Raw genomic sequence first — 24,622 nt, 5'->3', positions numbered from 1 at the left:
TGTAAAGGAATGATTAAGAATATGTACATATAAATATGTGGATGAGTGATGGCCGAACGGCATAGGCAACATGCAGTAGATGGTATAGAGTACAGTATATACATATGAGATGAGTAATGTAGGGTATGTAAACATTATATAAAGTGGCATTGTTTAAGTGACTAGTGATACATTTATTACATCCAATTATTAATTATTAAAGTGGCTAGAGACTGAGTCAGTATGTTGGCAGCAGCCACTCAATGTTCGTGATGGCTGTTTAACAGTCTGATGGCCTTGAGATAGAAGCTGTTTTTCAGTCTCTCGGTCCCAGCTTTGATGCACCTGTACTGACCTCGCCTTCTGGATGATAGCGGGGTGAACAGGCAGTGGCTCGGGTGGTTGTTGTCCTTGATGATCTTTTTGGCCTTCCTGTGACATCGGGTGGTGTAGGTGTCCTGGAGGGCAGGTAGTTTGCCCCCGGTGATGCATTGTGCAGACCTCACTACCCTCTGGAGAGCCTTATGGTTGTGGGCGGAGCAGTTGCCGTACCAGGCGGTGATACAGCCCGACAGGATGCTCTCGATTGTGCATCTGTAAAAGTGTGAGTGTTTTTGGTGACAAGCCACATTTCTTCAGGGTGAAGAGGCACTGCTGCGCCTTCTTCACCACACTGTCTGTGTGGGTGGACCATTTCAGTTTGTCCGTGATGTGTACGCCGAGGAACTTAAAACTTTCCACCTTCTCCACTACTGTCGATGTGGATAGGGGGGTGCTCCCTCTGCTGTTTCCTGAAGTCCACGATCATCTCCTTTGTTTTGTTGATGTTGGGTGTGAGGTTATTTTCTTGACACCTCACTCCGAGGGCCCTCGCCTTCTCCCTGTAGGCTGTCTCGTTGTTGGTAATCAAGCCTACCACTGTAGTGTCGTCTGCAAACTTGATGATTGAGTTGGAGGTGTGCATGGCCACGCAGTCATGGGTGAACAGGGAGTACAGGAGAGTTCTGAGAACACACCCTTGTGAGCCCCAGTGTTGAGTATCAGCGGGGTGGAGATGTTGCTTCCTACCCTCACCACCTGGGGGCGGCCCGTCACAGTCAGGGACACTGTTACACAGGGCGGGGTCGAGACCCAGGGTCTCGAGCTTAATGACGAGTTTGGAGGGTACTATGGTTTTAAATGCTGAGCTGTAATCGATGAACAGCATTCTTACATAGGTATTCCTCTTGTCCAGATGGGTTAGGGCGGTGTGCAGTGTGGTTGCGATTGCGTCATCTGTGGACCTATTAGGGCGGTAAGCAAATTGGAGTGGGTCTAGGGTGTCATGTAGGGTGGAGGTGATATGATCCTTGACTAGTCTCTCAAAGCACTTCATGATGACGGTTGCCAGTGAAGGTTTGGTACAAATGCTCATTTACAAATTTTTTGGGGATCTGTGGTGTTTCGTTTGGAGACTCATTTCGCTGTGCTGGCTGTCAGACGCAGCTTCCTAGCATCATGCAGTAGCTGTGAAGCACTTTGGATCTTGGTTTCTTCTATTAATGTAGCTGCTTGTACGGGGGATCATTTGATGTAGGCCTCATAAAAACATTGTGCACTTCCGACAGGTTAGTGTTGAGCTGTGTTCAGTGTGTTCGTGTGGGCTGAATCATGTTGGCTTGGCCTGCCTTGCTGCTGATGTCTACATCTGCTCTGTAACTTAGCTGAAGACCAATTGTCCGGAGCCGAAATAGTGGGGCCATTACCGAGGAGTTGTGGCTTGTGAGCTCTGCATGGTTCCTTAAAAGTCGGGAGGTTGTGGAATCGTCCTGTGACAACGTTGATGGGTCTGGATATGTGTGGTGGGGTCCGTGGTGTTTTAAAATGAATGTTTTGCCTTCCTTAGCCCTACATTTTTCCTCACACCCGAGTTCCACTTCCTTTGCACATCAGTGCATGTCATTCCTGTTTTGCCTTGCCTGACTGCACTCTCAACCTACATTGAAGAAAATATTTTTAGTTATTATCTACCCCAGTGTTTCCCAAACCTCTCCTGGAGTACCCGTTGTCCTGCACTTTCATGTCATTTTTGGTCATTACTTTACTGACCTTCCACAAAATTGCTGCATCATGACTACAAGAGCATCCTGGCACTGCAATACATGAGCAACCCACTGTCTGTATGACACCAGTCGTTGATGCAAGTACCCATGCCTTGTGATGAGATGCGTGCAGGCTTGACTCGGCTCTGTCTGCTTTTAGGTAGACAAGGTCGTCTCCAACATCCTTCAATAACACCCGACCGACTTTGTTACTGTGTAGGTATTGGTACGCCTCCAAACTTTTTAAGTTGCTCATCGCCTTACAAGCTACAGATTCAACAAAGGAAGTAAATATGCTACCGTACTTGATACGAGGCCACTTCTTCACGTCATCTTCCCAACCATCAATTACGGAGGGTAAAGGTCGGCTGATATTACCCTTTTTGATCTCCGTCAGGTTGTGTTCCCACATTTTATGAATGAATGAAGAAACCTTTTGTTTACTTCGAACCGGAAATAATGCCAATAATTCGCAAAAGGCATCATAGGACACGGGGAACTCGTGGATATGTGATGGAAGTGCTTTAATGTGTTTGGACCCCTAACACATGGGGTTCCCTAATAAATGCAAATACACATCTGTTCCCCAAACACTAGAGTGTGGCTGAGAGAACAGGAATGCTGACTGACTGTCAATGCTGGTCACTAGGCTGAATATGCTAGGGTTCCCACTGAGGAGTCAATCCATGTGTACTGGAGAAGGGCCACTGGTGGACTGGCTTTGGGTGTGGGTGGGTGGGCGGGCATGGAGCTCATCAGCATGTGTACTCTGGCTGGCTGTGACAGTAGGGTGTTTCCAGCGCTTTGTGTTTGGGCTGTATGACAGGGTCCTGCTGAGAGTGTATGGATGGTTTCTCTCTCTGTGCTGAGCTGGGCTCTTTTCTGGGGGGGGGGGGGGGGGGGTCACTGCTACCTCTGTTCAAGGGGTACAGCTGTCTACCCCAGACCGTCAAGAAACGGCTGTGCCAAGGCACACCCATTGTGTGAGTGCTTGTGAGGGTGTGAGTGGCTCTGGGAGGTTTTTTGAGCCTACCAAACGAATACTTGCGTTTTGTACTGAGGACTGGATTTGAATTTTGCTGGTTGGTTACTAGGCAACATCTGCATAATTTGCTGTGGTATCACCATCCGTTAAAGGATATTCATAATGGATAGAATTCATGGTGTTGACTGAATCTTCTCGAAAACAAGTGGCTTAAATTCTTTAAAACCACGTTTAGCTTTGAATCACTTTCGGTAAGAGGCTTTTTGGACCTCTTAATAGTTGCAATCTTACTTGTTTCTTGGACAACAGAAACCCCAGGGGTTCCATCCATATTCCTATGTGTAATTATCTTTATTGGAGTACAGTAAATGCACGATAGATTAGATTCCTCCTTGCTTCTGACATTTAATATTTGCTGACAAAGTTAGAGATACAAATTGCATGTAAATGTGCTGGCATTGCTCAGTACTGTATCAGGAACATATAAACACGGCTAGCACTTTAATTGTAGCCTGTGCCTACTATTCCCCTCAGGTGCTACATTGGAAGCTCCTCAGAGGAGGAAGGGGAGGACCATCCTCCTCAGTGAATTTAATAAAAACATTAAAGTTCTGATAAATATATTCACGTCACCAAATAATTGATAAAAACACACTGTTTTGCAATGAAAGTCTACAGTAGCCTCAACAGCACCGGGGGTAGCACCATGGTGTAGCTGGAGGACAGATAGTTTCCGTCCTCCTCTGAGTAAATTGACTTCGATACAAAAACTAGGAGTCTCGTGGTGCTCACCCCCTTCCATAGACTTACACAGTAATTATGATAGGTTGGAGGACGTCCTCCGGAAGTTATCAGAGCTCTTGCAGCATGAACTGACATGCCCACCCAATCAAAGGATCAGAGAATGAATGTAGAACTTAAAGCATAAGCTACAGCTAGCTAGCACTGCAGTGCATAAAATGTGGTGAGTAGAGTCAAAGAGAAAGACAATAGTCAAACAGTTTTGAACAAATTCATTTCTTCCAAAATGAAGGAGAAGCAAGAGGGAAATGGAGAGATTTTGTCTTTTTTTTTTTTCAAGTTTCACTTACTTAGCTAGTAAATGCAGCTAGTTAGTTTAGCCTACTCAAACACCCTGCTCAAACAGAGGGGTGCCATGTTAGCTAGCTGGCTATAACTGTCCAACACAACACTGGAACACCTGGTCACATACAGCTAATGTGTTGTGCTTCGAAGTCCACAAGCGAAGGGAAAAGGTGAGGAGAGTGCATAGATGCGAGAAGGAATAAAACGTGACTGCTATGAAAGTGAACTGAGTTTCCACGTTATCAGGAGTTTATTCATTCTGTTGATTCTGTTAAAACGTTTCTTAAAAGTAAGCAAATGGAACGAAACAGGGATAAACATATCTGAATTTGCCCTATAGAACAAATTAGTTTGCAACTGTTGGACTAATGATTACATCCTAGATCAGCTAGATGCAGGCAAGTGTGCAAGGTGCTATTGAATGTGTCACTGTCTGTCCATGTGTCACTGTATGTCACCTCAAATTTTTCTCTCAACCTGTGTGCACTTACTTTGTAAACTTGAATTCATAGGCTAGGTTGTAGCAACCTCATGATGAGTATATGGAAAATTTGAGTATCATGTAGTAGCCTAAACCTATCACTGTTATCCAATATGCTGTAATTAAAATAAGGCCATGCTCATGAAAAACATAACTAGTCCTCCCTCATGTAAACGACACCAACCGCCACTGATTGGCTACCATTCCCCCTTTGAGAAACCTAGTAAATCTGCATAGACGTCCAGTAATAATTAGTGCATAACAGGAAGGTTTGGACTTGAAAGGCGTCGGAGGCCAGACAGGCCCGGTCGGCAGTAAATCTGAGGCCCGGTGAGGTGAGCGAGAAATCTTTCCTGAAGGCTTTAGTCTGTGACCCTCCCAGATGCACCTCTACTACTGGGCACCTCAGTCCTCAGGAAAATAAATACTGTCAAGACATCAGTACCAAGGTTTATTACACATCTGTCAGCTCTGCTCTGCTGTCAGACGTGTTACAGCTATATTGGATACCTGTAGGTAATATTAGGGCTGAAGAGGTGTGTTATATTCAGTAAGTCTGGACTTACTGGCTGTACAGTCTTTCAAGTAGTCTTGTTAATTAATTAGATACAAGTGTCAAGAATGCTGTAGAAAAATCTAAGTATTTGTACTGCTCTGGTCATTGATATGAAGAGGGACGTTTTGCAAGTAAAATGTTCTGAAGTTGTCACTCACGTTAGATTTCAATCCGTCCTTGACGTTCCACTACCACTGTAATTTCACGTTGTTTGTCACTCAATCTTCTCATCTTGAGTCACTTTTTCTGATCTGTAGACAAAGCCATCTTTACTTGATCTATTTTGAACACAACTCACACTGCCTTATGAGCAGCACCTAATGCTGATATTTACCTCAAATTGACAAAACCATCAGTGGACAAAGAAAATCTAGACACCCAGAACTAAATCTAGGACAAAACGACCATTGACATCTTTGAGTTGTACCTCCCTCTCGTATTCATTAATCTACACAGGCCCTTTCTGAATGTACCCTCAGTCAGAACACAGGGTGATTACATAAGAGGAGAACACTTGGTGACTTTCCAGTCTTCCTGAGAATGAATGTTGTGAATTAAGACGCTTTTTCCTTAGTTGAGCTGTGGGATCTTGGATTTTCTGGCCCTTCTTTATAGCAGAGACTTTCTGTGCCAATATAAACAGTGAAAGCTTGTTGCTGGATTGTTAGAATTAGTGGTAAAGTTGATTCCAATGCTAGCTAGCATCATATTCAACGCTTGTGTCAGGCTCTGGATAGAACCTTAGGTATATATCCTAACCTTGACCTTTTTAAGAAAAATGTAAATGTATGAAATGTCAACAACTCAACATTGTTGTCAGTGAGATTGTGTGTTAGTATGGTCCAGTCAGGAGGTCTAAGGGAGATTGTGTCTGTTGGTATTATAATGTGGGCTGGAGGCACTGAACTGAACAGTGGCATTCCTGCTGCTGCCAGAGCCCAGCCCAGACTTCCCTTGATGTGGGCAAATCGCTGCATTATTCAGCACAACCTACACATCTCTCCCAGGCTCCCTATCCTACCCACGATCTCAATCAGTTGCCTGGACCTCACTCTCCTGTGGTGACATATTCATCCCTGACAGTTTCTCTCTGTTCTTTGCTCTGTATCTTTTTAATCTGTGTTGCTGCTCACCCTCCATAGCTTTGACAGATACGACCTTCACATGCCCAGGATTGTAGTGTTATTCCATACACAAATATCATGTCTAGAAGACTCCTGCTACAAACTCCTGCAGTTTGGACATTGTATTAACCTTCAAACTGACAAGTTCCTCCAGCAACACTGACAAGCTATTTTATCTCTCCCTCCCTCCCTCCTTTCTCATATGGAAGTAAAAAGACAAGATTTTGAGAAAATGAGAAGCCAGCTATGTTGTCGAATGGACAAGAATTGTTTCTTCAGAAAGCAGCATCCCCTATATTCTGACCTGTTACAGTTGATCTTGGCAACCTCTTTTGCATGTCATAAACAATCAGTCAGTTAGTCAGTCGTAGTGACCATAGAGCAGAGAAGATGATAAAAGCCAAATCAGAACTTACCTCCTTCACCAGGGATGTAGCGACATCCTCCTGGAGGACAGGGGCCCAGCGGAGAGCCCGGTCAGTCTGACAGAACTGGAGCAGAGCTTACCCTCGCCACGCCACAGCGCTCCCTGGTGTCACCTATCACTGGGCCTGCAGAGCTGTCACCCTATCAAGGTTGGGCTCAATTCTAATTGAAGACAGTCAATTCAGGAAGTGTTTTTAATTTAAAATTCTGACATTTTAAAACTTTTGAAATAAATAGCTACTACTTTTCAGTATTGAGAAGTCATGCCATTTTTTTTTTATTTGAATTGTACATTTACTTTCTGAATTGACTGCCTTCAATTCAAATTGAACCCAACCCTGCACCCAATTACTGGTCTAATGGCCCACAGGCTGAGATAAGAAATACATGCTTTATTAATCCCCAGTTTGATCTGGGTGGCTTATATTCAGACACAGTTGTTGGTCTAACTGATGGTGTTTGCTGTATGCACCGCTGTGCCTCTGGGTAGATCAGATCAGTTTTTCTGGCTAAACCTTGTCATGATGAGCCCATTGGCAGCCATCACACCCATGATAATGAGTACACAGCTACTGAGTACATGCATGCATGCATGCACATGTTGTAAAGTATGATGAATATACCATACATTGTACATAGTGGAAGCACACACTCGCATAGATAGACATGAAATCATTTGTCATTCCCCTTGCAGTCTCACTTTTTTTCCATCTCAATCCACACACACACACCATGCATTTTACTCCTGTCTCACTGAGGTCTCCCTTAATGACAATCCATCTCTCTCCAATGGTTTGTCCTCTGGGTAAACCTTAACAGCCTTGTCTGCGGCGGCCATATCGTTAAAAGGATGTTAAGTCCAGCAGTATTTATTCAGCCTCCATGGAGAATGGCATGTGAAACCTCCAGCAAAGTAAGCTTGTGATTAACCGTGTGTGGGTGTGTGTGTGTGTGTGTGTGTGTGCGGGGACAGACACCCCCACCACCCTCTGTGCTGTTAGATAATCCACAGCAGGTGCCTTGGTGTGTCTGCTGCTGTTGTTGCAGAGTTACAGTAATTGTGTGTTGATTGTCAAAGAGCTCTCTATGGGTGAATGTGTCACTCCACCTCTCCTCCCTCCTTTTCAAGATTCCCGCTAAACACTGGGCCACCATTTCCTGAGGGCCAGCCTCAGACAGGAACCCAAGTCATTCCATCCATCCACAACAACAGAACACAACCCTCCATGTCATGCTATCACTGACTATCCCTGACTGATACAGAAAGGGAAAGAGAGGAGACAGTGTGGGAATGCACTGGAGGGTGGCATGTATTGTTCACAGTAACTCACTCTCACACACAGACACACACTGTTCACAATATCTCACTCACTCACTCACTCACTCACTCACAGTACACTGAGGTGTCTAACTGCCGGGGTTGCTTTACAGTAAATAGGAGACTAGCCTTGGGGTCTTCACCGGGGCCGTGTGTGTTCTGTGTCGGGGTTGGGGTCTTCACCGGGGCCGTGTGTGTTCTGTGTCGGGGTTGGGGTCTTCACCGGGGCCGTGTGTGTTCTGTGTCAGGGTTGGGGTCTTCACCGGGGCCGTGTGTGTTCTGTGTCAGGGTTGGGGTCTTCACCGGGGCCGTGTGTGTTCTGTGTCAGGGTTGGGGTCTTCACCGGGGCCGTGTGTGTTCTGTGTCAGGGTTGGGGTCTTCACCGGGGCCGTGTGTGTTCTGTGTCGGGGTTGGGGTCTTCACCGGGGCCGTGTGTGTTCTGTGTCAGGGTTGGGGTCTTCACCGGGGCCGTGTGTGTTCTGTGTCAGGGTTGGGGTCTTCACCGGGGCCGTGTGTATTCTGTGTCAGGGTTGGATAGTCAAGGCACAGAGAGATGCCCTGAGCTCATGTGCCACTTCAAAACAAAAGCCCTGCTAGGGCCCGCTGGCGACACACGGGCCAGGGCGACCCACAACAAAGCAGCTGTGTTTGATGTCTTAACGGTGTGCGTGTGTTTGAACATTTGTTTTTGGCAGAGTTGCGCAAGGACAGCCTAAACAGCAACCCAACAAGAATTCAACTGTAGGTTCCCTTCAGGTAACTTGACTAGAGCACTGTGGCTTCGCTAAAATACATTTTGTCTTAGGTGGAAAAAGGTTGAGAAAGAAGCCTTCTTAAGAGATAAAGGACTTCCAACTCATCTGTTAAATCTATGCCTGAGCTCGGAGGACTCCTGTTACATCTGTGCCTGAGCTCAGAGGACTCCTGTTACATCTGTGCCTGAGCTCAGAGGACTCCTGTTACATCTGTGCCTGAGCTCAGAGGACTCCTGTTACATCTGTGCCTGAGCTCAGAGGACTCCTGTTACATCTTGGCCTGAGCTCAGAGGACTCCGGTTACATCTGGGCCTATGCTCAGAGGACTCCGGTTACAACCATGCCTAAGCTCAGAGGACTCCGGTTACATCCGTGCCGGAGCTCGGACGACTCCGGTTACATCTGAGCCTGAGCTCAGAGGACTCCTGTTACATCTGGGCCTGAGCTCAGAGGACTCCGGTTACATCCGTGCCTGAGCTCGGACGACTCCGGTTACATCCGTGCCTGAGCTTAGGATGACTCTGGTTACATCTGTGCCTGAGCTTAGGACTCAAAACTCAGTGTTTGGCGTTCATTTTTAGCAGTAAGGTTTTTATGATCTGCATGATTTCATCCACCTTGATCTTATTGCACCACTATAAGAGTTGCTTGTAGTTCTTCTATATTTCAATATCTTACCCTGTGAACATGTTAAGTTGTGGGTGGGTGGGTGGCAGTGTGTCTGGACAGACGCGGTGCAATAATGAGTTCCGCTTAGTCATTCTCCGGAGGTAGAATCCATCCTCACATTCCTCTACTGTCTCTCTCTCGCTCTCTCTCTGTGTGTGTCCATCCATTTGTCACCCTGTATGAGTGGCCTCTGCCACAGGTGGTGGTTGGTTGGTTGGTTGGTTGGTGGGCGGTATCTCCCTGATCTAACATGACAAGGTGGTCCCCTGACCATTGACACAGAGTGGGCTGAGAGATGGAAGGGGAATGGTGTGCTAATGGGCCACCAGACTCTGTTCACAGTAAAACACACACTCACAATCTCTAACACACACACACACTCCCTGTTCTCTAGGGAAAGTCTCCAGGGTTGTCATGGCAATGCTCCCTGCACCCAACCAGTGCCTCAAGTCCCTCTTCACCTCAATTAGCAGCACTAAATGAAGTGTGGCTCTGAGGCTAGCTGACATCTGTCAGGCCTGCTTTACTTCCCTTTCGTAGCTTGAAGTGACGGTGTTGCTGGGTTTGATTTAGGTGAATTTCCTGTTCCTATAGGATACACACTCACACATGGGTGGCCTTTCTCTCTTAGGTTTGACTCTCCTTTATAAAAGGTTTTATTTCTGGTTAATAGTGTACCTTACTGTGATGTTTTCAAATAAAATGGTAAAAAAGAAACCAAAGTATCTTCTTAGCAAAGAGATTTCTCAAGCAATAATTTTCGCTAGGACTGTCTGAGTGGTCTCCATCCCACCAAACAGCTCTTACACGTTATTTTTATGTTTTACCTTTATTTAACTAGGCAAGTCAGTTAAGAACAAATCCTTATTTACAATGACGGCTTACCCCATCCAAACCCTAACCCGGACGACGCTGGGCCAATTGTGCGCCACCCTATGGGACTCCCAATCACGGCCGGTTGGGATACGGCCTGGAATCGAACCAGGGTCTGTTTTAGTGCGCCACTCGGGAGCACTGTAAGGGCATTATCATTATTATCACAATTTCACAGTATTATTCCAACCTCATAGTGTGTAAATATATATAAAACACAGGAAATCACATTTTTGACTGCTGGGCCTTTTAATAAAATACCACACCTATATGTATTAGCTTTAGCCTTAGCTTTAGAATCAACCTACTTTTAACATTGCCATTTTTGTCTTTTAGCAGCTCTTAATCATAGCAATCAGGAAATGTAGCCTGTAACACTCCCACAGTCTAATGAATGGTAACGTTCATGAGTAATTCCTCTTTAACCTTGTTGTACGAGAGCGTTTGTGTTACTCTGTCTGTACAGTGTAACCACAGTTCCCTGGTCATCCCCTCCCCCTGCCACATGGCCACAGCTCTGGAGGCATTCCAGTGTGACAACACCTCTCTAACTCTCTCTCTTCCTGTCCCATTGTGTTCTTCAATCCCAAAGACAATTTCAGAGAGCAGGGGAAACACTGGAGAGACGGAATCGGAGTGGATGGAATTCCACACACTGCACTGTGCACTATCCAAGGCCGCTATTCATTATTCTAAATAAATGTTATTGGTCACATGCTTCGTAAGCAACAGGTGTAAAGGAAGAGGGAAATGCTTACTGACGGTCACTTCCCAACAAAGCAGAGAGAAAGATAATAGTGAAATAATAGAAAAGTAATAACACTTAATAATAAATATACAGTGAGTAATGATAACTTGGCTGTATAGACAGGGTACCAGTACTGAGTGCGAGGTAATTGAGGTAGATACACTACATGACCAAATATATATGGCCACCTGCTCATCGAACATCTCATTCCAAAGTCATGGCATTAATATGGAGTTGGTCCTCCCCCTTTGCTGCTATAACAGCCTCCATTCTTCTGGGAAGGCTTTCCACTACTTGATGGAATATTGCTGTGGGGACTTGGCTGTATGCTTGATTTTATACATGGAAAGAGCAAGTGTTCTTAATGTTGTGTACAGTCAGTGTAGAACTAGGAATAAAGTGACTAGGCAACAGGATAGATAATACACAGTAGTAGCAACGTTTGTGATGAGTCAAAAAAGTTAGTAGAAAAAGGGTCAATGCAGATAGTCCAGGTAGCTATATGGTTGACTTTTTAACAGTATTATCTCTTGGGGGCCTCCCGAGTGGCGCAGTGGTCTAAGACACTGCATCGCAGTGCTAGCTGTGCCACTAGAGATCCTGGGTTCGAGTCCAGGATCTGTCGCAGCCGGCTGCATCCGGGAGATTCATGGGGCGGCGCACAATTGTCTCAGGGTCGTCCGGGTCGTCCGGGTTAGGGGAGGGTTTGGCCGGCAGGGATGTCCTTGTCCCATCGCACACTAGAGACTCCTGTGGTGGGCCGTAAGCAGTGCATGCTGACACGGTCACCAGGTGTACGGTGTTTCCTCCGACACATTGGTGCGGCTGGCTTCCGGGTTAAGTGGGCATTGTGTCAAGAAGCTGTGCGGCTTGGTTAGGTTGTGTTTCGGAGGACCCACGGCTCTCGACCTTCGCCACTCCCGAGTCCGTATGGGAGTTGCAGCGATGAGACAAGACTAACTACCAATTGGATAGCACGAAATTGTGGAGAAAAATGGGTAAAACATTTCAATAATTTTGTATTATGGCTTGGGGGTAGAAGCTGTTCAAATCAAATTTTATTTGTCACATGCGCCGAATACAACAGGTGTAGACTTTACAGTGAAATGCTTCAGGGTCATGTTGGTTCCAGACTTGCTGCATTGGTATCGCTTGCCGTGTGGTAGTAGAGAGAACAGTGTATGACCTGGGTGGCTGCAATTTTTGACACATTTTAGGGCCTTCCTCTAATACCGCCTGGTATAGAGGTCCTGGATGGCAGCTAGATCAACCCCAGTGATGTACTGGCAGTATGACCTACCCAGATGCCAAGCAGTTGCCATACCAAGCAGTGATGCAGCCAGTCAAGATGCTCTCAATAGTGCAGCTGTACAACTTTTGACGATCTGAGGGTCCATGCCAAATATACCGTCTCCTGAGGCGGAATCTTTTCAGCCTCCTGAGGAGGAAGAGGCATTGTCGTGCCCTCTTCACGACTGAGTTGGTGTTTTTGGACCCTGATATATCCTTAGTGATGTGGACACAGAGGAACTTGAAACTCTCGACCCATTTCACTACAACCCGTCTATGTAAATGGGGGTGTGCTCGGGCTCTCCGTTTCCTGTAGTCCACGATCAGCTCCTTTATCTTGCTGACGTTGAGGGAGAGGTTGTTGTTGTTGTTGTTGTTGTTCTGGCACCACACTGCCAGGTCTCATCATAGGTGATCAGGCCTACCACAGTCTTGTCGTCAGCAAACTTAATGATGGTGTGGGAGTCGTGTGCGGCCACACAGTCGTGAGTGAACAGGGAGTACAGGAGGGAACTAAGCACACACCCCTGAGGGGCCCCTGTGTTGAGGGTCAGCATGGCTGATGTGTTGGTGCCTATTTTTCCCACCTCAGAGCGGCCCGTCTGGATGTCCACGATCCAGTTGCAGAGGGAGGTGTTCAGTCCCAGGGTCCTCAGCTTAGTGATGAACTTTGAGGGCACTATGGTGTTGAACGCTGAGCTGTAGTCAATGAGTAGCATTCTCACCTAAGTTTTCCTTTTGTCCATGTGGGAAAGGGCAGTGTGGAGTGCAATAAAGATTGCGTGATCTATGGGTCTGTAGGGGCGGTATGCGAATTGGAGTGGGATTGATTTTTGCCATGTAAAGATCAGAAAGTTAGTGTGTGTGTGTGTGTGTGTGTCTTCTTCTGCTGAGAGAACCCTGTATGCCCATACCTGAATAACATGCTGGCAGAGTGATTGTTAACCTGTTTAGGATAGGGGGCAGTATTTTCACGGCCGGATGAAAAAACGTACCCGATTTAAACTGGTTACTACTCTTGCCCAGAAATGAGAATATGCATATTATTAGTAGATTTGGATAGAAAACACTCTAAAGTTTCTAAAACTGTTTGAATGGTGTCTGTGAGTATAACAGAACTCATATGGCAGGCAAAAACCTGAGAAAAATCCAACCAGGAAGTGGGAAATCTGAGAATTGTAGTTCTTTTGAATCCTTATCGAAACTACAGTGTCTGTGGGGTCACGTTGCACTTCCTAAGGCTTCCATTGGCTGTCAACAGCCTTTAGAAACATGTTTCATCCTTCTCCTGTTACTGGGCAGAAAATAGGAGCTCAGTCAATGAGTGGACTGCCTGAGGACAAAGGACTTGGTGATGCGCGAGCCCGCCAGCGCCCCGTTCCTTCTTTTTCTTCTTGAATGAATATGCTATTATCCGGTTAGAATATTATCGACGTTTTATGTTAAAAAGACCCTAAGTTTTGATTGTAAACAACATTTGACATGTTTCTACGAACGGTAATGGAACTATTTGACTTTTTGTGTCTGGATTTACGCTCGCGCGTTATGCCTTTGGATAGTGATCTGAACGCACGAACAAAACGGAGGTATTTGGACATAAATATGGAGTATTTAGAACAAAAATAACATTTCTTGTGGAAGTAGGAGTCCTGGGAGTGCATTCTGATGAAGATCAGCAAAGGTAAGAGAATATTTATAATACTAATTCTGAGTTTAGTTGACCCCAGAACTTGGCGGGTATCTGTATAGCTTGCTTTGATGGCGAGCTATATACTCAGAATATTGAAAAATGTGCTTTCTCCGTAAAGCTATTTTAGAATCTGACACAGCGCTTGCATTAAGGAGAAGTATATCTATAGTTCTTTCAATAACTGTTGTAAATTTTATCAACGTTTATGATGAGTATTTTTGTAAATTGATGTGCACATTCACCGGTAGTTTTGGTGGGAATACATTTTCTGAACATCACGCGCCAATGTAAAATGGGATTTTTGGATATAAATATGAACTTTATCGAGCAAAACATACATGTATTGTGTAACATGAAGTCCTACGAGTGCCATCTGATGAAGATCATCAAAGGTTAGTGAATATTTTAGCTGTATTTTTGGTTTTTGTGATGCATGTCCTTGCTTGGAAAATGGCTGTGTGGTTTTTTTGTGAAGTTTATGTCCTAACATAATCTAATTTTATGCTTTCGCCGTAAAGCCTTTTTGAAATCGGACAATGTGGTTAGATTAACGAGAAGTTTATCTTTAAAATGGTGTAAAATAGTTGATTGTTTGAGAAAATGAAATTATGAGATTTTTTTCTGTTTTGTATTTCGCGCCATGCTATTTCACTGGCTGTTGATAGTATTTACCACGGGTGGGACGCTAGCGTCCCACCTAGCCTATAGAAGTTAAATGGCACACTGGAGTGGTGCTGCCACTCTGCATAGTGTGCTAGAGGGCGATACACTTGTTTGTTCTACTATTCACACTCACTCTGAGATGTCTCCCCAGTGCCTTGTAAGGTTTATGGCTGAATTAACTACAGAAGAGGGAGTCCTTGTCTGTACACGTTGACCTTTCCATTCATTTCTTCTTTCCATTTTCCTTAGTCCCCTCCATCACCTTGTCCTCCGTAGTCATCCTTTGTTCTTTTCTCTCCTGTGTGTCAGCCCATGTGGAGAATGAGGAGCACTACACCCAGGCCCTCGAGAAGTTTGGGGAGAACTGTGTCTACAGGGACGACCCCGACCTGGGCTCTGCCTTCCTGAAATTCTCTGTCTTCACCAAGGAGCTCACCGCCCTCTTCAAAAACCTGGTGAGAGGGAAGACTGAGATTTTGTTCTGTTATGCACCTTAAATTACATTTAATTTATCACATGCGCCAAATACAGCAGGTACAGCAGGTACCTTACAGGGAAATGTTTACCTTCAAACTAAGTATTTGTTCTGACTGATAAGACTACTATCTTGAGGAATTTTGGATTAAATAACTGTCGGTTTCTTCTTAGGTTCTGGCCTTTCTAGGGAGTTATTCCTTGCCACCGTGCTTCTACACCTCCATTGCTTGCTGTTTGGGGTTTTAGGCTGGGTTTCTGTACAGCACTTTGTGACATAAACTGATGTAAGAAGTGCTTTATAAATAAATTTGATTTATTGTGGAGCCAGCCGGGAATCAAAGCCAGGAGATTAGCCGTTCCATCCTGACTCCAACATGGCAATCTATTTCCATACCTGGCAAGCCATGTGGTCAGTTCTTGAGACAACACAGATTAAATCAACAGTGAATTAGCTCTTGTGTAATTTGACGTTGTTCCTGTTGTGAGGCAAAATCCTCTAGAATGGCTGTCAGGTGTTTCTAATAAAGCTTTAGGGTTGTTTGAATTTGTATTGGAGTCAAAGCAGGATCTGAGTAAATTGGATCCAGCAGATATTTGGTCTCCAAGTAGCACTTTGGAAGCTGTGATGGAAAACTGATCTATCCAATTCCAGATTACATTCTGACCCCAGGGGATACACACAGTTAGAGCAGGATGATAGACTTTGAGGCCATCGTGTAGGAATTCCACAGACACACATACGCAGTGTTTCCCCTATATTAATTTAGTTGCGGTGGCCTATATATATATATATATATATATAGCCTTGTAGATATTCCATTAAAAACCTGCCATTTCCAGCTACTATATATATATATATATATATATATATATATATACACACACACTACCGTTCAAAAGTTTGGGGTCACTTAGAAATGTCCTTGTTTTTTTTTTGTCTGTTAAAATAACATCAAATTGATCAGAAATACAGTGTAGACATTGTTAATGTTGTAAATGACTATTGTAGCTGGAAATGGCAGATTTTTTAATGGAATATCTACATAGGCGTACAGAGGCCCAGTATCAGCAACCATCATTCCTGTGTTCCAATGGCACGTTGTGTTAGCTAATCCAAGTTTATCATTTTAAAAGGCTAATTGATCATTAGAAAACCCTTTTGCAATTATGTTAGCACAGCTGAAAACTGTTGTCCTGATTAAAGAAGCAATACAGCTGGCCTTCTTTAGACTAGTTGAGTATCTGGAGCATCAGCATTTGTGGGTTTGATTACAGGCTCAAAATGGCCAGAAACAAAGAACTTTCTTCTGAAACTTGTCAGTCTATTCTTGTTCTGAGAAATGAAGGCTATTCCATGCGAGAAATTGCCAAGAAACTGAAGATCTCGTACAACGCTGTGTACTACTCCCTTCACAGAACAACGCAAACTGCCTATTTAATGAAGCTGCCAGTTGAGGACTTGTGAGGCGTCTTTCTCAAACTAGACACTAATGTACTTGTCTTCTTGCGCAGTTGTGCACCGGGTCCTCCCACTCCTCTTTCTATTCTGGTTAGAGACAGTTTGCGCTGTTCTGTGAAGGGAGTTGATTGTGAGATGTCTTTTATTTGAACTCTGTGAAGCATTTATTTGTTGCAATTTCTGAGATGCAGTTAACTCTAATGAACTTATCCTCTGCAGCAGAGGTAACTCTGGGTCTTCCTTTCCTGTGGTGGTCCTCATGAGAGCCAGTTTCATCATTGTGCTTGATGGTTTTTGCGACTGCACTTGAAGAAACATTCAAAGTTATTGAAATTTTCCGCATTGACTGACCTTCACGTCTTAAAGTAATGATGGACTGTTTTTTTGCTCATTTAAGTTGTTCTTGTCATAATATGGACTTGGTCTTTTAGCCTTATTTGCTATCTTCTGTATACCCCCCCTACCTTGTCAGAACCCAACTGATTGGCTGAAACGCATTAAGAAGGAAAGAAATTCCACAAATTAACTTTTAACAAATCTGTTAATTGAAATGCGTTCCAGGTGACTACCTCATGAAGCTGGTTGAGAGAATGCTAAGAGTGTGCAAAGCTGTCAAGGCAAAGGGTGGCTACTTTGAAGAATCTCAAATATATAATATATTTTGATTTGTTTAAAACTTTTTTGATTACACATTATTCCATGTGTGTTATTTCATCATTTTGATGTCTTCACTATTATTCTACAATGTAGAAAATAGTAAAAATAAAGAAAAACCCTTGAATGAGTAGGTGTCTCCAAACCTTTGACTGGTACTCTGTGTGTGTGTGTGCATATATATATATATAGATATACACATTTCTGCTGAGATGCGCTTTTAAATTGATAGATGTTGTCTCAATGACTGGACGCCTATGGGAGCAGCTGGCATGTAATTGAGCTAATGCTAGTAGCTAATGCTAGTAGCTAAGGTGAGGACATTTAAACAGCACGCAACATCTCTGGTTGTCTCTATTCACCCATGCTTGTGTTAAACCCTCTCTGACCTAAGCTTCTATCCACTGTGTCCATTCAGTTCCAGAACATGAACAACATCATCACCTTCCCTCTGGACAGCCTGCTGAAAGGAGACCTGAAAGGAGTCAAAGGGGTGAGGAACACTATCCTCCGTGTCTTTCTGTTGGACACTCACACTATCCTCTGTCTTTCTGTTGGACACTCACACTATCCTCCGTGTCTTTCTGTTGGACACTCACACTATCCTCTGTCTTTCTGTTGGACACTCACACTATCCTCCGTGTCTTTCTGTTGGACACTCACACTATCCTCCGTGTCTTTCTGTTGGACACTCACACTATCCTCTGTGTCTTTCTGTTGGACACTCACACTATCCTCTGTGTCTTTCTGTTGGACACTCACACTATCCTCCGTGTCTTTCTGTTGGACACTCACACTATCCTCTGTGTCTTTCTGTTGGACACTCACACTATCCTCCGTGTCTTTCTGTTGGACACTCACACTATCCTCCGTGTCTTTCTGTTGGACACTCACACTATCCTCTGTGTCTTTCTGTTGGACACTCACACTATCCTCCGTGTCTTTCTGTTGGACACTCACACTATCCTCTGTCTTTCTGTTGGACACTCACACTATCCTCTGTCTTTCTGTTGGACACTCACACTATCCTCTGTCTTTCTGTTGGACACTCACACTATCCTCCGTGTCTTTCTGTTGGACACTCACACTATCCTCCGTGTCTTTCTGTTGGACACTCACACTATCCTCCATGTCTTTCTGTTGGACACTCACACTATCCTCCATGTCTTTCTGTTGGACACTCACACTATCTTCCGTGTCTTTCTGTTGGACTGTATGGTGTTTGTTATTAGACCTCTATAGGGATTTTTATGAAGGTAAAGGTTCTCTGCTGTACTGTGGTAACTCACGCTTCTGTGTGTGTGATGGTAATTACTAGGTACTAGCAATGTTTTGTACCTGATAGAAAACAGAGAAGCTGTATGAGATGAGTGTTTTCCTGCTGGTACAGTGTGACCTCAGACCCCATGATTTCCTGTGTGTGTGTTGGGGGTGGAAACTATAAACAGCGTACCACTCTTGCAATAGCCAACACATTAACTACACTCCATCACACATGTCAAGTCTGGGACCAGCGCACTCATTCTACTAGCTCCAGGACAAACCAGTCAGCCAGCCAGCGTGTGATGGGGCAGACAGCACACTGTAGGAATGCAGTCAGAATCCTGTCTATATCAATGGGAGGCTGGCCCCAGACAGCCTATCCCAGACACCCCTCCAGTCTACCAGGCCTTTAATCCCATCAGCACTCATTACTTTCTGCTCTGACCTCTGCACCACAACCACGTGGGTCATAAGTGCCACTGTCTGATGTGTACAAGCACTAATGAGACTGTTCCCTCTATCTTTCTCTCTTTTTCTGTTTCTCTCTCTTTCATTCTCTCTCGCTCTCTCTCTCATAAGAGAGACTACTAGCTAGTCACTAGCTAGCTACAGTAGTCCCTAGTTACCCCACGGCTTCTCATCACATACATTCTCCAAGGACTCTTGCTTTCTTGGAGGACACTCTTGTTTCTGTCCCTTGCCCTCTCCCTCTCTGTCTTTCTCTCTCTTCGTTGTAACTTTGGCATCGACAGGCTACATCAGACTTGTGTACAGAGCGTTTCTTGACTGCCGAGAGTGAAGCAGTAGGCCTCTGAACTGTGAACACTGACAGAGAGGGAGAATGGTGCAGATCTGCTCACTACCCCACTGGTGACTCTCCCTACACTCTTTACATGGTGACTGGTGACTCTCCCTACACTCTTTACATGGTGACTGGTGACTCTCCCTACACTCTTTACATGGTGACTGGTGACTCTCCCTACACTCTTGACATGGTGACTGGGGACTCTCCCTACACTCTTGACATGGTGACTGGGGACTCTCCCTACACTCTTGACATGGTGACTGGTGACTCTCCCTACACTCTTGACATGGTGACTGGGGACTCTCCCTACACTCTTGACATGGTGACTGGTGACTCTCCCTACACTCTTGACATGGTGACTGGTGACTCTCCCTACACTCTTGACATGGTGACTGGGGACTCTCCCTACACTCTTGACATGGTGACTGGGGACTCTCCCTACACTCTTTACATGGGGCTAATGGGGTGCTAGTCACGGTGCTCTGCTCTGACTCATTTATTCTGTCTATCCATTACCACTGAGGGAGGGAGGGGAGAGAGGGAGAAAGTATGTGTGCGTGTGAGTGAGAGACAAAGTGACAATTGAAGACTTTCCATCCCAGCTTGCAATGTGTACCGTTCGCTATCCCCCCTCACTTTCTCATCACTATTCCTCCTTTCCTCTCCCAAGGGAGGAGGAAGACGTCTAGACCAGCCTGAGTAGTGTTGGGTAGGGAGAGAGAGAGAGAGACCCTCCATCCCAGACACACCGCTCTAGCCTATTTGGGGTTTCTTCTAGTCTGACTCAAACATAAAACAGACTCTCCTGTCCTTCCTGCTCCCATGATTGTATTGCTATATTTCCCAAATCACCTGGATATCATCAAGAGGAGACCACGTCAGATTCAGTAGTCTTTTGTTCATTGTATGTCACAGACATGAAAACTGTTTAGTAAATGCATTGTGTAAGTATGGCTGGGGGTTGAGTTAAAGCACTTTGTAGAGACGACAGCGTTAGCTTGACATTGGCTCGTATTTCAGTGACTGCGGTCTGGGATGGTACTTAGCCGTTCCTACGGGAGACTGACAGTAATTGAGCTGAGATCACAGCGCTTTCACACCATAACCATTTAGTTCAAAACGGAATTGAGGCCGTTTTACGCTCCACTCATCTCTTCTTCCTGCTGTTCCCACCTCAACAGGGAAAGGATGTTGAGGATTTGACATGCTGCTCTGTGGGGTTATGAGGTTAGGACCCCTGCGTTTTCGGTTTCCTTTCACTTTGGCATTTTGATGTTACTTCCGTATGGAAGGTGAATTACTCATACACTCCTGACCTGCGGCACTGTGAGCTCAGAGAGTGTGTGTGTGTGTGTGTGTGTGTGTGTGCGCATGCGTGCAGGCCTATGTGCCTACCTGCCTGTGTGTGTGCGCATGCGTGCAGGCCTATGTGCCTACCTGCCTGCGTGCGTGCGTGTGTGTGTAGGCCTATGTGCCTACCTGCCTGCGTGCGTGTGTGTAGGCCTATGTGCCTACCTGCCTGCGTGCGTGTGTGTGGGTGGGTGTGTGTTCAAGTTTACAGTGTATCTGGCTACACTAGCCTGGGTCCAGTCTGCTTCTACGGAGTCAAAGACAGCCCTAGAAAGCTTAAAGTAAGCCAAGATTCATATTGGTTTGGTACTTCGGTTGGAGCATCATACACTGTATGTGAAGTACTACTGAAATCTCCTTAGTCCAAACTGGAATAGGACACAACTAATGATGACACAGCATACACTCCCTGTCTGTGGCAAAGTGCTGGCTAATGCCCTCTTACTTGGTGTATAGGTTATTGTTGCTGACTGGGCCCCACAGCTCCACCTAACCCACCTTCCAACTCCAAACACTGAACATAAACAGACTGGTGGAAAGTGCTGAGACCACCAAACACCAGAGCCATGGGGATTTTCGGACTGGACTGAACACTGGGATGACGTCATCCCTTCCAATGCTAAACTTTCTGATCCTTTGTATCTATGAACACACACACACACACACACACACACACACACACAAGCAGTGGGTAGATCCTGAGCCCAGATGATCCCCTCCATAGTGGGCCAGTGAGTTGTGAAACCCACCCGCCCACACGGGATGATCACTGAGCCTTTTAGCTCCTAGCACCTCTGCCAAAGGAATGATCTCACCTTTATTCCTCACCAAGAACAGATTAGGGAGTGGTAGCATCATAAATCATGGGGTTTTAACAGGTGCTCTTGACCACAGCAAGAACAGGTTGAGGACACGGGAGGTTGAAATCTGTCATTTTTATGTATAGGTTTGAGGTCTTGAAAAGGCCCTTACAGGTCACATTCCAATTCACTGGACAGGCATGTAGGCCTACCACTACTGCACCACCTCAACAGTGGACAGGCATGTAGGCCTACCTCTACTGCACCACCTCAACAGTGGACAGGCATGTAGGCCTACCACTACTGCACCACCTCAACACTGGACAGGCATGTAGGCCTACCTCTACTGCACCACCTCAACAGTGGACAGGCATGTAGGCCTACCTCTACTGCACCACCTCAACAGTGGACAGGCATGTAGACCAACCACTACTGCACCACCTCAACAGTGGACAGGCATGTAGGCCTACCTCTACTGCACCACCTCAACAGTGGACAGGCATGTAGGCCTACCTCTACTGCACCACCTCAACTGTGGACAGGCATGTCGGTCTACCACTACTGCACCACCTCAACAGTGGACAGGCATGTCGGCCTACCACTACTGCACCACCTCAACACTGGACAGGCATGTAGGCCTACCTCTACTGCACCACCTCAACTGTGGACAGGCATGTCGGCCTACCACTACTGCACCACCTCAACAGTGGACAGGCATGTCGGCCTACCACTACTGCACCACCTCAACACTGGACAGGCATGTAGGCCTACCTCTACTGCACCACCTCAACAGTGGACAGGCATGTAGGCCTAACACTACTGCACCACCTCAACAGTGGACAGGCATGTCGGCCTACCTCTACTGCACCACCTCAACACTGGACAGGCATGTAGGCCAACCACTACTGCACCACCTCAACAGTGGACAGGCATGTAGGCCTACCACTACTGCACCACCTCAACAGTGGACAGGCATGTAGGCCTACCACTACTGCACCACCTCAACAGTGGAGTCATTCCATTCTGGAGCACTGGAAAGTACACTTCACATTTTGAAGCCTTAGAGGCCACTGGTGGCTATTGACCATGTTCGCTAAGACAAGGACAGTAGTGAAGGAGTCTAGAATAAATGAAACCAAGCAATGAAACACTCGACCAAGAAAGAGGTTGCAGGAGAATAACTCGACAGCAGAGTGCTATTTTCTATTTTAGTGGATGTGAACCCTGTTTGGCTGTGCTCCTCCAGCATTTCACACAGCTAAGTGGCCCTGCCCTGTTCCTTCTTTTTGTTGTGTGGAAGCTAGTAGATACTTACCCAGTCATGCTAGGCTAGCACCCCACTCCCTACTACAGGGGTTCCCTAACGTTTTCACTCGGAGCCCACCTTCCAGCATTAGGGAACATCTTGTGTTTATTTTTATGGGCACAAGCACTGTTCATGACACAAACTGTTTACACCCCTCCTGTTGGTGGAGAACATTTTCCACGTTTAAGCTTATTTCCTGCAATTCTACCAAAACATTACAACAGTCTAGAGGCTAAAAAAAAACAAAATAAAAAAAACGTTAGCTGATATGGGCCAGTTGATCTGGATATGTCTGACAAGTTACATTTCTGCTGAACCCTAGGGGGTGCGCCCCAAAGTTTGGGAACCACTTCCCTAATGCATTGGTGGAAAAGGACGCATAAGTAAACATTGCGCTGTTAGTCTACACATGTTATCTACAAAGCATGTGACAAATACAATTTTATTTGACTGTTGTTGTGTGGAAGCTAGTAGCTTCTCACAGAAGCTAGAACGTCACTTCACTGCCCATCGAGCCGCGCACACTGAGAATGTGCTGCCCTACGCCTTCCTTCCCTGCCTGATATTGTTTCGCTCCTGTGGCCTTTTTTTGTTATCTTTCGCTCTCTCTCGCTCTCTGCCACCTCATTTTCTCTCTCCCTTTCTGTCTTCCTCTTTGTCTCTCTCGCTCTCTGCCACCTCATTTTCTCTCTCCCTTTCTGTCTTCCTCTTTGTCTCTCTCGCTCTCTGCCACCTCATTTTCTCTCTCCCGTTCTGTCTTCCTCTTTCTCTCTCGCTCTCTGCCACCTCATTTTCTCTCTCCCTTTCTGTCTTCCTCTTTGTCTCTCTCGCTCTCTGCCACCTCATTTTCTCTCTCCCTTTCTGTCTTCCTCTTTGTCTCTCTCGCTCTCTGCCACCTCATTTTCTCTCTCCCGTTCTGTCTTCCTCTTTGTCTCTCTCGCTCTCTGCCACCTCATTTTCTCTCTCCCTTTCTGTCTTCCTCTTTGTCTCTCTCGCTCTCTGCCACCTCATTTTCTCTCTCCCTTTCTGTCTTCCTCTTTGTCTCTCTCGCTCTCTGCCACCTCATTTTCTCTCTCCCGTTCTGTCTTCCTCTTTGTCTCTCTCGCTTTCTCTCTCTTACGCTGTCTATTTTTTGTTTTCCTTCAGTAGTCGCTCTCTCTTTCTTTGGGTCTCTTACTGATTTGTTGACTGAGGGGGGGTAAGCTCTGATTGCAGTTTGCGGGGAATAAAGTAAAACTTTCAATCCATTTTTCTCCAAAAGGTGGGTAAACCCTTAAAGAAATAAACTGTGTTTACTTCCATTTACCTTACCCTCCACTACACCACAGGTCGCAACACAAGTACTACTGTAGAAGGAACTCTAAAGAAAGTCTGGCTTTAAACTTCATCTTGAAAGTTGTAATAGTAGAATGCACAAGGTGTAATTTGGATATTGGGTAGTGCATCATCAGTTCCTCTTGTCATGTCAGTCATTGTATAGCTTAGAGAGATATTTATAACTTATCAGAAATGTCCAGATACAGTAGCCCATGTCAGCTAACGGTTTTTTATTTCATTTTTTTTGCCCATCGATATTGTCATTGTTTTCTCACTCGAATATAACATGAATACACATTAGGCCTTTATAGAATTGCAAGAAAAATGTGCTTTCAAACTGATGAATGTTCTTTGCACCCCATGACAAAATGTGTAGAATTGCAGGAAATAAGCTTTAAACCTGCAACATTTTCTCCACAGGAGGGGTGTGAACAGCGTGTCGTGAACAGCGTGTCGTGAACAGTGCT

General features: G+C 45.4%; 1 protein-coding gene across 6 annotated transcripts in view; it reads left to right on the top strand.

The window, feature by feature from the left end:
* Positions 1-24,622, top strand: part of LOC115172827 (arf-GAP with SH3 domain, ANK repeat and PH domain-containing protein 2) — a 101,709-nt gene that overhangs the window by 36,058 nt on the left and 41,029 nt on the right. For all 6 annotated transcript variants that reach the window (XM_029730617.1, XM_029730613.1, XM_029730614.1 and 3 more), the window contains exons 3-4: positions 15,034-15,179; positions 17,733-17,807. In XM_029730617.1, the coding sequence (XP_029586477.1) occupies positions 15,034-15,179; positions 17,733-17,807 (221 nt within the window). The remainder of the gene's footprint in view (positions 1-15,033; positions 15,180-17,732; positions 17,808-24,622) is intronic.

Source organism: Salmo trutta, chromosome 33 (assembly GCF_901001165.1).
Source record: "Salmo trutta chromosome 33, fSalTru1.1, whole genome shotgun sequence".
In the NCBI taxonomy this organism is placed as follows: domain Eukaryota; kingdom Metazoa; phylum Chordata; class Actinopteri; order Salmoniformes; family Salmonidae; genus Salmo; species Salmo trutta.
This window is presented reverse-complemented; position numbering and strand designations above follow the sequence as displayed.